The 13,062-nt window shown below is 44.8% G+C and overlaps 1 protein-coding gene across 5 annotated transcripts in view; it reads right to left on the bottom strand.

Moving 5' to 3' along the window:
- Positions 1–971: 971 nt before the first annotated feature.
- Positions 972–13,062, bottom strand: part of LOC308408878 (transcription factor COE1) — a 55,721-nt gene continuing 43,630 nt past the window's right edge. For 2 of the 5 annotated variants that reach the window (XM_080901312.1, XM_080901308.1), the window contains exons 12-17: positions 9,755–9,820; positions 9,021–9,183; positions 7,285–7,464; positions 5,497–5,694; positions 5,186–5,254; positions 972–3,995 (exon numbers count right to left, since the gene is read on the bottom strand). In XM_080901312.1, the coding sequence (XP_080757438.1) occupies positions 5,187–5,254; positions 5,497–5,694; positions 7,285–7,464; positions 9,021–9,183; positions 9,755–9,820 (675 nt within the window). In that variant the 3' untranslated portion in view covers positions 972–3,995; position 5,186. Of the gene's footprint in view, positions 3,999–5,185; positions 5,255–5,496; positions 5,695–7,284; positions 7,465–9,020; positions 9,184–9,754; positions 9,821–13,062 lie in introns of all 5 variants that reach the window. The other 3 variants (XM_080901309.1, XM_080901310.1, XM_080901311.1) reach the window with 3 other exon arrangements.

Below are 13,062 nucleotides of genomic sequence, written 5' to 3'. Positions count from 1 at the left end.
AAGAGCAAAATGCGTTCACCTTTTGTCTATGTGTATTTATGATTTATGAGTGTGTGCGTGTTTCAGTGTGTGTAGGTGTGTATATGTGCTGCACTGGAAGCTACATTTAGGGGAAGCCGAATCCCTCGGTGCAACGCGGCATTGGTGCTCGGCTTGCTAATCAAAAACATTAGGCTCCAGGATTCATTTTCCTCGGGACTAAGTGTGCAACCTCCATAATTCAATATCCCACCTCTTACTGCTAAATCATGCACGCCGCCACCCACTTTACTGTTTGTCAGCAAACTATCAACTCTGTTATTAGACTTAGTAGAGAGAGGAAAAAAAGACTGTGTGTTGTTATGAACCTTTAGGCAATTAGGGAGGCAAACACACACAAGCGCACGCAGTGTTTACGAGCCCTTATTTCATCAGTACTTCCAGGTCGTCTTGCTTTCCCCCCTCACCGCCCCTTGGTGTTGCGGAAGCCTCCAGTTACCGAGGAGACCCTGGAATACTTTGAGGTCAGCAGAATCCTGGGATCCGCTGTTTTCACGAGCTAATCCAATCGCAGCCTTCTAAATTAGATATGCAAAAAATAAAAAAGAAATTAATTTTCTGCTGATGACCGGGTATGCAAATGATGACTCAATTATGGTGGGCTGGTGCCTTTGCAATTAATAACCTTGGAATCATCATTAACTAATATGTTTAGGAGGAAACTTGTCAGGCTAACCATGTTCACCATGCCATCAGTAATGCATTAATGAATTAGATTCATTAGAGAAAGGAGCCGAGCAGGGGAAAGGATGCAGGCCTGTTTCTGACCTGTGGAATAAGCCGTAGCCGTTCCTCCTCTATTCTTAGTCAGCTGCCTGTCAGCTAATTGGAGAAGGCATTTTCAGTGAAAAAAAAAAAGCCCAGAGAAAACCGGTAACATAAAATAAATCAGGAATGAGGCATATTTTGAAATAAAAGGACACCTGACAAAGTCACAGACAAGAGGTAACTTTAATTCAACATTGTGAGATTCCAAAAGTTATCTTACAGCTCAATTTTCATCAAAAACAATAACAATCTATACAGTAGATTTTTTTTCTTCCCTTATATCATAGAGCTGTTCAGTGTATTTGCAGTCAAAGACAAACAGAGGAAAAAATAGACACCAGCTATTTGGTTTGCATCTTCTTCTTTTTTTGTTGTTTGTTACCTAAATACAAAAACTTTGTCACCCATTACTGATACTCATATTTGGGATGGAACTTTTGCTTACAAAGATGCCATTGTATGACAACAGACCTCTGTAGTTCATTTGAAACAGATATGCTGCGGCCCCTCCCGCCCTGGCCCAGACCGGCACAGGCACACAAGTGCCTGAAAAACACTCGTCTGTCAGCAGGCGCCTCTGTTAAAACGGTCCTTTCTACCCCCTTAACAAAACCAGGCTCTAGAAAAGAAAAAGCAGAGAGAGAAAAAGCCCTATTCTCTGTCCAGCAACAGCTTGAAGACACACGGCAGACACGAAAAAAAAGAAAAAAAAAAGACTACAGAAATGTCTGATGGGCCAAGGAGCTCCCTTTTGTGGTTCATCACATGTTCTTTTTAGTCTTGTTTAGCTTGAAATGAAGCTGTATTGTCCAAAGGCCAATACAGACGGTGAAGGACTGGGGGCTGGGTTGACTGTCGGATACTGGAGTCAGACCTACGACTCTGTGTAGAGATTAAAATTGTGCTGTGGCAGCGCTTGTCTTCACTGTGCGCCCCTCTGTACTACAATAAAAACAGCCATGTGTTGTCGTACTGTTGTGATCCTGTGGTTGATGAGAAATGTCACTATCATGCTGCCAAAATCATTAAAAAAAAGCTACATAATTGCTACAAAAAGTGTTTCTCCGAACGTGCAGGAAGCACAGCTGAGAAAGGCCGCTCCGACTTGTCCTTCAAAGCGTGCCATTGCTGCAGTATTATAGTACATCGGGGTGTGTGTGTGATTGTTGAATTATGGCTCTTTGTATTCTAGTCTGGCTTTACCACCAAACAGAGTGGGTTTGTGCTTTGTCCCCAAGTTCTCATGAATTCCTCTGTGGCAACAGACAATTGTGGTGAGGGTAGAAAAACTGTACACATGATTGAATGAAGAATGGGTTTGCATTGTTAAGGCATCTAGACTGCTGGTAAAGATTACAGTGACAGAAATAAAAGAAAGAGTATATAGATACAGTATGTAAGCAGGCATAAATAACATAGGGAAGAACAGAGGAGGAGGAGGAAGAGGAGGGAGGCAAAAAAGAGGAACACAAAGAAAGAAAAACAGAGCAATTTGTTTGTTCTCTTGGTTTTCCACACACATAAAGAAAGAGTCACTCAAGAGAAGAACCCATGCATATTATCAGTTCAAGAACAGTATCAATCTGAAAGCCTCAGAGTTCAAACAAAAAGATATAGATTTACAGTATATATTAATGTGTGTTTATATTCTTAAAAAATCTACTTCAACGAAATACTCTGAATAGGATGCTACTTTTTTTGCCGTACAATAAACATTTTCATAAGGAAAAAAAAAAGATTTTTTTATTAACTTACAAATAATACAAAAATAGACAATGGCATGTTTTGAATCAACAAACAGAAGCATGGCATACTGATGCAAAACAACATACAAAAAACAAAAAGGAACAAAGATTTTAAAAAAAAGTCACATTTAAATAGTGAGAGACAACAGCAAATAATGAAACGAAACACTGCGAAAAGTGTTCACTTACTGTATTAAACTTACACAACACAACTAAACGAGGGTGAGAGTCAATGTACAAATACAAGGGATAAATACATTATTTATAGGGTATTTTACAGGGATCCCCTTTTTGTATCCAAACCCATGTTTCTCATGTTTAGCAAATGAGATATTGACAAGACGCAGTAAATCTATCTTCTGTACTGAGAAGCTGCCTTAAGACATTTAATGTTTACATTTCAAACTAGAGCTATCGCAAAAAAAAGAGTAAAGAAGTGAAAAAAACCCCAAAATGAACATTTTTTTTATATATACAAAAATATATCACATATATCACGCATTTATTCTAATTTGATATTTGCTAGGCTCCTTCAGTTACAGTGCTGGCTGGACGCACACACATCCTCTGGCTTTTCAAGTCTTCACTAAAAACCTCGTCAGTTTTGGCTAAATTCTCATCGTCACCTTGTCTTCACATGTCAAGCAGAAAAAGCATATTGCAAACAGCTCTATCCTCACAGTTTTATTAAAATTCAAACAAACCAACCAAAATGAGAGAGAGAGAGATTTAAAAAAATAAAATAAAATAAAAGCAAGGCGTGATGTTTAAACAGCTTGGGGCAGTTTTGCTAGACAATTTTTAAGATTTATTGGAAAATTAGCAGCAAAATCAATGGTTGATTTTCTATTTTTTTCTGTGTTGCTGAACTTTTTTTTTCCTTCTCCATTTGGCCACTGTGTCGCTCTGCGGTTTTAGAGAGGCGGAAACGGTAAGGAAAGCTCCTTTGTTTGTGACTGAAGTTATTGTAAACTTCATGGCCAAACCAACACTTCGCTGTTGTTTGTGCGAGTTATGGATTGCAAGGCGGCGTGGGGGCCTCCAGTAATCAAACCCAAACCTTACAGGCATAAACACAAAGATAAATAAATGCTCTTTTCATGAGGTCAGTGTCACACTGTGGGCAAACTATCAGTCTCTATACACTCCATCCAACATGGTGTCAGAGAAGCTACACTATTTCAACCAAGAGGGAAATAACATCACAAAAGGTTCATATTGTCCCCTTTTTCTTTCTCTCCTATCGCCTTCAGATGAAATCCCAATGGAAAGGCCTGAGTTTAACAGAGTCCTGCGTCTTTATCTTGACTTCCTTCACTTTAGCTCTGCAGCATAACAGAGACTCACCAGACTCCGCTACTGTCTTTTTTTCCCTCTCAACATTCCCAAATCTCCAGCTATCCCAGATCCTCTACATGGGTGGAACGATCATCCCGGGAATCGCTGCTTTGTGGGAAAAGAGGGGGAGGTAGAAGGAGTGAATGGGAGATTGAGGGGTAAAGAAAGAGAGAGAAAGGTCAGTCATGTGATTGCTGGGTTTCATCTGTCATCACAACAGTCACATAACAGCAATGTGCTCCAGCATCTGGCGAACAAAGACGACTCTCCCTCATTATCTCTTCATTCCGAGGCCCCAGGAATCAAAACATTTCCCTCCGCCGCTGCCTTGGCCGCGCATCGACAACATTGTTCAGCTTCTCACAGGCCTCCTAAACAGCTTCATGCAAGAGCTGCCGCTGTTAATTGTTAACAGCTACATGGTGCAAGCCTATTATGTGCATTATGGAGAATGACTCAAACGAGAGGGTGGGGAGAGTATGAACTGATGTGGAATGACAGAGGTGATGAAAATTAGGCTCAAACATGGAAATGAAATCCATGAGATATACTCACATCTTTACCTCCGTATAGCACCAACTATTGCACCTCCGCCTCCCCACAAGCCACCTCCCCCCATCACTCCTTCCCTCTATCCTGTTTTTTTTTCTTACACAGAAACCATCACAGATATAAATTTTTCATATAACATATTGGCTCCTTATTGATTTCCCCCACTCTTCAATCCACTAATTCCCAGGTTATTTCCTAAGTGTCTCCCACTTGTTGGGATTAACAGAATGGTGTGTGCATGTGTGTGTGTGTGTGTGTGCGCGTGTCAGTGTGATCAGAGCATAGTGGCCATTGGCCCTTAGGTCACAGTGGTCAGAGCTCATCAACGCCGACGAAGGAAGTGAGGAAGTGCTTAGCTTGGGGCTCTGATAAAGATTCCCATCCATCATTTCTCTCTCTCAGGATCTCAGCACCATACAACATCCTGCCCAGACGAACAGACCCCGTGCCGCATTCGATGGAAATGAGAGAACAGAGTGACCCGTGGTGGCATAACGACCTCCCTTCACACCCTCCCCCCGCAGACGCACCAACTAGAGGACGGGCAGGAAGCAGGAAGTGAAAACAGGAAATATAACACATATGGGGTAGCATGATGACTATCTGACAAGTCAAGAGTGACAAATAAAAACAGAAACGAGAAGGAAGGGCAGGGCAGGATGGTGCAAATGAGCGGTCTGGGATAGCGTGGAGTGGAAAGCCAAAACAGAGAAAGAGAAAAATGAAAGCGAGGAGTAACATACTTCAGGAGAAGGCCAGGCCCTGCAGAGAGCTGGCTGATGAGTACTTGCTAGAGTCCACAAAAGACTGATCTACAGTGAGGAAGGAGAGTGGAGGGAGGGCCAAGAAAGGGGGGGAAAAAAGGAGTGGAGGAAGAAAAAGGAAAATCGAAGGAGTAAAAGTGAGACGTTATCATAGGAGGTGAGGAAAAGCAGGATTAAAGCTTGAGGGTGAACAATTCCTAGCAAATATTTTTACTAAAACTTTTTACTGTGCTCATACTGCAAATTTCAAATTCATCAGCAAGTTAGCGTGAGGCTACTTAGCGGCTTACCTTGCAGGCTGTTAGCATTAGCGCTGGTGCACGTGGGAGGAGGGGAATTCTGGGGTCGGACAACGGGGGCAAATGCGCTCTTCTGCTTGACGGCTGCAGACACCATGTTAGCTGGAGAGAAGGAGAAGATGCCAGAGGAGCTGCTGCAGTTGGAGGGCAGGCTGGTCGACGACGCCATCGTCGGGCTGGACGGGACGACTGAGGGAAAGAGAGAGAGACGGGCAGGAGAGGGTGTTTTAGGAAGGGGCGTCATAGGTGTATGTCAGGGAAGAAGGACAGGAAGGGACGACGATGGCAGAAAGGGGGTTAGAGAGAGGGCCGAGGGCAGAGGACAGGCAGATGGGACGAACAGAAGGGGACTGGTCAATGGATGATGGCAGGAGGGGTGACATGTTGTTTTCAGATCAACTGGCTCAGACTTGTTTTGCTACCTGTTGTGCTGTTAAGCAATTATTTGGCAAAGAGATTTTCCATATCTTACACAAAAATGTGTTTAGTTGGAAAATGCTGAAAATGGCCTGAGGTCGTTTTTTCCCCCTTCTGATCAATCTGTTTTGATGACTCATCCTGTGCTCAGGGGATGATAAACATCTCCTCAGCAACTTTAGGTACTGTAACCTGTAATTTGTTTTCAGGGCAACTTACAAACAAAGCTCCCACACATCTACTTTATCACAGATATTTATGCTAGAGGTTTTAACCAACAAGGTTTAAAAAATTAGAATACATAAGCAATATGCTTGCCCACTGGCTCTTTGCATTTTAACTGCACATTAGGCATCATTCACCACCTTAAAAGCACTCTAAACAGTTGTTAACCATATGTCATGTAATTTAAGGGCTAGATGTGGATTTGTACTTTTGGGACATCCCCTCTGGAACGGTGGATTGAAGATTTCAAATGCAAGATAGAGAAACTTTTTGAACATATTCATATCTAAAAGAGCTTCTCAGTGCTTCTGAAATGAAATCAAAAGCTTTGTACAAGATAGCCGTTAGCTGGATTTACTGTGGCCACTGTAATTCACCCTCATGAGAGGCACACACAGCCAAATGACCCAACTCTTCACAATCCAAATCATGTCCTCTGACATCATCCCATCCATCCACTTCTCTCGGGTTTGTCTTTTGTCTGCTAATACACTAAGAGCATTTCCCCCTTCAGTGATTTTACAATCAGCTGAGCCGTATTTCACCTGCCCTGTGATATCTGCCTCTGCCTTTATTGTTGTTATTATCCAACACTTAGCTTTTATGGCTCTTCCTGACAAATCCTTGCAATAAAGTCATAATCCATTTATGAAGGGGCCTAACTAATCAATTAATGAAAATTGGACCTACAAAGGCAGGCCGAGGGGCCATTGATTGAAAGTGTCTGTGTGGGGCCGATGAGCCTGTTAAAATACTTGTTAACACCCAGGAATCAAAGAGCTGAAATGGAATTGCTTCTCTAGCAATTAGTTTATTGATTTAATCAAGAGTCTTTAATGTAGAGGGTGAGTGTGTGTGAGCAGAGGTGGTGTGTGTGTGTGTGTGTGCACGTGTGTGTCGAGGAGGTGTTGGGACGTGCTAGGTGATCTCCTCCCCTGGCCAATAAAGCGGGGATTTGTGTTTGACTCTGCTCTTAAAGAAACAGATGAGCCAGCTGAACTGAAATACTTTCTCCTGTCGTGTCGATTCTTGTTTCCTGCCGTGCTTCTCAGTTCCTCTCAGAGATGTCTTCTGTCATTTACAAAATGCTGATCCCCACCCAAACTTTCAGCTCTAGTATGCACTGTATTTACTCACTAGCATAGGGCGAGTTGCCTGCAGATCCATTGAGGAAGTTGGGTGAGGTGCCCAAGGTTGCCATGCCAGAGTTAGCGTAGCCATTCATGCTAGTGGAGACAGAGCTGTAGCTACTCTGCTGGGGAGTAGAGCTGGGGACATAACCATGAGGGGACACACTGCTTGTACTCCTACTGAAACCTAAAGACAGAGAAAGAAAGGGGGATGGAGAGTGTTAGAGGTATAGCAGATGGCAGGCATACCAAAACAAGAAAGCCTACATGCAGCTGCTGCCAAATGCTCCTTTTTTCATACTAATGGACATAGCATTACAAGCCAGAAGAAATGTTTTGCTTTTTCTTAGAAAAATCTTAGACAGCATATGGGAGAGAAAAAAAGCAATGAACAGAGTGGAGGAAGAATGATATGAGAGGGATATAGCCGCACCCCCCCTCCAACGCCTGAAACAAGAGGACTATCACTCTGCTGGCTCCTCTTCAGAATTAGATATATTGATAAGGCAATTAACGGTAAAAGGCCTTGGCGGCTCTCTTGTAATTTACAAAGAATGAAGCTAGTATTTCTGACAGGACCTTTCATGCTTTACAGGGGCAGTGAACAGAAGGAGAACAATGTAAAATGGAAGACTATAAATACACACTGATCAGCTACAACACTAAAACCGCTGACGGGCAAAGTGAAAATCATTGTTTCACTGCAGTGTTTTGCTGTGAAGCCTCGGGTACTGCCATTCATGTGACGTGGTAACGCCCACCTGCACATTGCCCTGCACGACGGTGTGCCCTGCCTGCACATGAATGGTGCCCAATCTGTTCACCCGGCCTTCAAACTCTACAGGATTCAGGAACATCCCTCATACACGGATGCATCACTCCACATCACAAACTGCCAACATCCCAGTACCAGACACTACAGGGCACCCATGGGTCAGAGCTGCTTTGAAGACACAAAGTGAGCCTACACAATATCTATACAATATACAACATGATAACATAGGTGGGGGAAAAATGGCTGGAACTGAACATCTGAAATTTCCACTCTCTAGTGTGGGGATGTCAAAACGGATTTTACTGAGGTGATTCTGGCTCCCGGGCTTTATGTTTGACACCCCTGCTCTAGTGTAACAAAGGCTACTCATCACAAGTATTGTCTCACTTCTTCATCACTCTGCTCCTCCCTGATTAAGTTTACATTTTCATCTAATATGAGGGTGAAACAAACGATAGGTTAAAAATGTTTCCGGATGAAAATGAAGGGCAGAGGAAGCTCATTGGAATTATTGAGATGCATCCAGAGGCTGGTCCATCCACTCTCCTCTGGTTCCCCCGATACATGTGATGAATCACCACTGACTGCACCCACATCTCTCTCTGTCAGACAGGGGCCGACCCCAGTCTAATATACACACCCCTAGGACCCACTCATATTTCTCCATCGTACTCCATCCACGGCTTTCTTTTTCTCCATTCTTCACTCTCTCACCATCTTTCTTTCAAGTTTTCCCCGTTTCTTACTGTCACCTCTCCTCCTCCTGTCCTCCTTTTTCACACTTTCTTATTTGCTCCATGCTCTTAAATCACTATCTCTAAATTTCCCACATGAAAAATAAAATGCCAGTTGCCCCCCCCCCCCCCCCCCCCACCCTGCTGTCATCCCTAAATGGACAACAGCAAATAAACATTTTTTCCTTTTCCCATGACAATAGGCCAGAATTGTTTCCTGGTGTGTTTGCTCACCCTGATTGGCTGTTTGTGCCACCTCTGACCCGGTGAAAGAGTTTACTGCCATCATGCCAGCATGAACAGAGCTGCTGCCAAGACTGGCTAGCTGGTTGTGCCCTCTTGGGACTGTTGTATAGAGGGCCTCCGCGATATCCGCTGCTCGTTTCAGAATCATCTCCTGACGATGAGGAAGGAACAAAAAAAAAAAAAAAGAGTGGTGGTCAGTAACAGAGAAGAAAAGAGAAGAGAAGAGGGAAAATATACCCTTGATGTTGGCTTTGTAGCCTGATAAGAATGCTAGATCTCCACTCAAGATACTGCACATGTAAATCTAGCAGAGCTGAGTGGTTTTTATCAGTTGTCGCTGGGAGTGGTGGGATTGGTTCAGTAAATGGAGGAAAGGCTCATTAAACAGACACATCAGATCTTTAGCCTGCCTCTTCCTCCCTGTTTTGGGTTTCCATTCTTCCTCCTTCAGACTCAAGCCTTAATGCCACTCCTCCTCTTCAACTGCCTTCTGCATTCCCTCTAATCTCATCTCCACCCCAAAAAGCTCTAACATAGTCTAGCGTGCATGTTTGTGGGTCCCAGATCTTGCGCGAACACGGCAGGGTGCTACATCGCCAGCAGAGATAAGCGCCTTTGATGCTGCCACTTGGCCCGAACCACAAACAAATAATAATGTCTAATAAGAGATATTGCTGTTTGTGTTTTTGTCTGTGTGTGTGTGTGTGTAAGAGAGAGTTTACCTGGTTATTGTGAGGCATCCCGTACAAGGCCTCCACCAGATCTGCCGCTCTCTTTAAAATCACCTCCTGCAATCAAGCGCAGACAGAGGAAGGGGGATTGATCACAAGTGTGGCGGCTCAAAGAGTTCAGTCACTTTTATTACATTTCACTCCTTGCATTATGCTGTGAATGCAGAACAGAGAGAGTGTGAGGGAGAGGAAAGGGGTAGACAGAGGAAGGGAGAGGAAGAGAAATGGGCCCATCCCAGCACTTTGTTACTAGCTGGGCAGTTTGGGAGAGCAGAGGGAAGATACTGTTATCTGTGAATAAAACATGAGCCTATATCTCTCTATCAGTCAACTATCTTCCACATCTTCTCACTCTCTCTCTCTCCTCTGTCGCTGATGGATCACGAACCCGCCGCACATGATCACGCATCAATCTCATTTAACACAACATATCATCAGGTTGACGGCTATACAACTCTCCTCGTCAGCCGGGACACACCCGTCTCCTGCCCTGTATTAACCCTGGTAATGATCCGAGTGAATAGCCCTGTATCCACTTTGTGTGATAAATGTAGAACATCATTGCTCAGGTGAAAACCGCCGAGTGGAATTTCCCACATCAAACATTTATCCTAACGCAGCTTCTCCGCACTCATTTTCCACCGCTTACAACCCTTTCCCTCCTCTCTCTGTCTCTATTCTTTTTTCCTCCCTGAGTGTGTGAGTGTGTGACTCCAGGCAGTCTTTATATATATATGTGTGTGTGTGTGTGTGTGTGTGTGTGTGTGTGTGTGTGTGTGTGTGTGTGTGTGTGATGTCGACACCTACAGTCCTACAAAACCCTTTTTAAAAGTTAATGTGCCGGGGCCAGGATATATGCTGGAGGCGCGACAACCAGAAAATTGCAGCCCCCTTCCCTCCAACCTTCTCCTCGTTTCTTTCTCTTCCACTCGCGCACACTCACGCTGTGCGTTATACTCTCCTGAGTGTATCCCTCGCTGTGAACAAGCCCCGGAGCATGTGTGCTCTCTGTTCCGTGACACGCCGCCTTTCAATCAGACCTCATATTGCACACACACGCAAACACACACGAGTGTAACCGCACACGCAGCCATGCACATGTGGAGGCTGTCGAGCACGCCCAGGACATGACGAGAGGGTCAGCAAAGCAATAAAGATTGTAGAGCGCTGTCCGAGGTGCTAAATTCACTCAATAATGGGAGCGCTGCCTCTGTGTTAACCTCCCATTACTAGCACTATCTGGGGGAGGCAGAAAAGGAGGCGAGGGGAGGAGGAGGGTGAGAGCTGGGAAGAGGGGAGACCAGAAAGGAGGCCTGTTTGAGGTGATTGAGAGATGTAGAGGCCTAGGAAGGTAAGTGGTTCTTTAGTATGTATGCACTGCTCCTCGCTTCCTTCTCTCTGCTTTTCCTCGACGCCCCATGCCTCCCAGGGATTGCTAGATAGTTAGATGGATGGATGAAGGAAAAAGAGAGGAGGAGGAGGAAAGAAAGCGGGGAGGAGGGGAAATGAAGGAAGTGCGAGGCATTAGGACATGAACAGATCTGCAGTTGGAGTGTAACGGTGTTCCGGGAGCACTCGTGCAACATCAGTCTCTTTATTTAATTTTTTTTTTGCCCCTCTCTGCACCAGCCATTCTGCTCGTTCTCCTTAGGTCTATTATGTGCGTGCATCTCCTCATTTATAATTCACTCTCCCCTCACCTGAGCCTCCGAACTACTTTCACTTGCCCCCCCCCTTTAATCACTCTCTCATGCTCCTGTGCCCTGTCTGTACCTATCAGTCTCTCGTTAGCGAAGGGATCTGTCCAGTAGCTAAACGCGATTAGGCAGCGCTCCAGAGTCATTCTGATAAACAGATAAATGTGGTTAGCGCCATGCTGCCTCCCTAGCCCTGCTGCTGTAAGGGGAGACCATTTCCTGGGCGCAGGGTCTCTTCCCGTAAAGTCAGGCCCACAGAGACGTCAACAGGAAGGGGAACCTGATCCAGAGCAGAGCCTGGCCTCGTCTGGCAGGGCGGTCACTCATTAGCCAGCCCCAGACCCCCAGCCACACCGCAGCCTTAGCTAAACACCCTGCAGTCTGGCTACCCAGCAGTCCCCGCTCAGTCTGACTGCCTGACTATTCTACAGCACAGTATGGGGCTGTTTTCAGCTGGATCACTGGATCATTATCGCAACATACAGAGATAGAACAGGGGTTGGTATATATCCTGCCTATTCTCTGCACGCTGTATGTGTATTGGGGGTGGGGCGGGTTCGTCAAAGTGCCAATATATTGGAATATATTATAGTCCCAGTCAGTTGAATCTAGTTTAAAGACCCACCAAAGAACAGCCACACAGAGGCTTGTGCCAAGGTAGCTTTGAATGGACATTTGTAGCTCAAGAAGTTGCCAGCATATGCCCCTCTCCTGCCCCTCTCTAATGATTGAGGCCAACAGTTGAGAGAGAAGCGTGGTCAACAAACTGTTATTACCTCAATAAAGGCACAAATCAATAGAGCTGAAATGAACAACCAGGCCTGCCAGCTACCGCTGTTCATTTAGAAGTGAAAGAGACACCGCCAAGCGAGGGAGAAAGAGGAGGAGAGGAAAAGAGATGGATGGATACAAAGATATTTGGAGAGATACGGGGGGTTGATAGGCTAAAGACCAGAACTCACCGGGACAACTCTTGTACCCACCAGACATGACACACAGTGAGGACAAGTGATTTCTCTATCTTCCTTCTGCATCTACCTGTGCTCTCCATCTCTGCCTGGTGGTGACTTCCCTCCACTGAGTGTGTGTGTGCGTGCACATGAAGGCATAGAGAAGTCTGTGTGCATTTCTGTGTGTGTGTGTGTGCTGCATTGTGGATAAGTGTGTGTGTTGGAAGTAATAAAGTCCACCCGGGGTTGACTTCGATCCACTGACCCAGCAGGAGGTAAGACTGGACAGCTATGATGGATCACCTAACCTGCTTCTGCCTCTCTCTTCCTCTCTCTCTCCCCTCAACCTCCTTTCCTCTCTCTCTCTCTCTCTCCCTCTCTTTTCCTCTCTCCATCTATCCCCTTTCCTCTTCCCACTTTGCCAGTCCAAATGACCTTATACTCAGTGGAAGGATGAATAGAGTCGCTTGTGCATTCATTGCACAAATAAAGTGTTTGTTTGAACAGAAAATGACCATGAACATGTGGTTAAATGTTTATGTGCATAGTGCATAGTGTCATGTATGGCCTACTGTCTATAGCGCATGGTTTGTTCCTCTGTCTAAGAGGTCATGCTGTCCTTGTGCCATGTATATCCTACGTACTATGAAAC

This window comes from Rhamphochromis sp. 'chilingali' (assembly GCF_963969265.1).
Source record: "Rhamphochromis sp. 'chilingali' genome assembly, chromosome: 13".
NCBI lineage: Eukaryota > Metazoa > Chordata > Actinopteri > Cichliformes > Cichlidae > Rhamphochromis > Rhamphochromis sp. 'chilingali'.
This window is presented reverse-complemented; position numbering and strand designations above follow the sequence as displayed.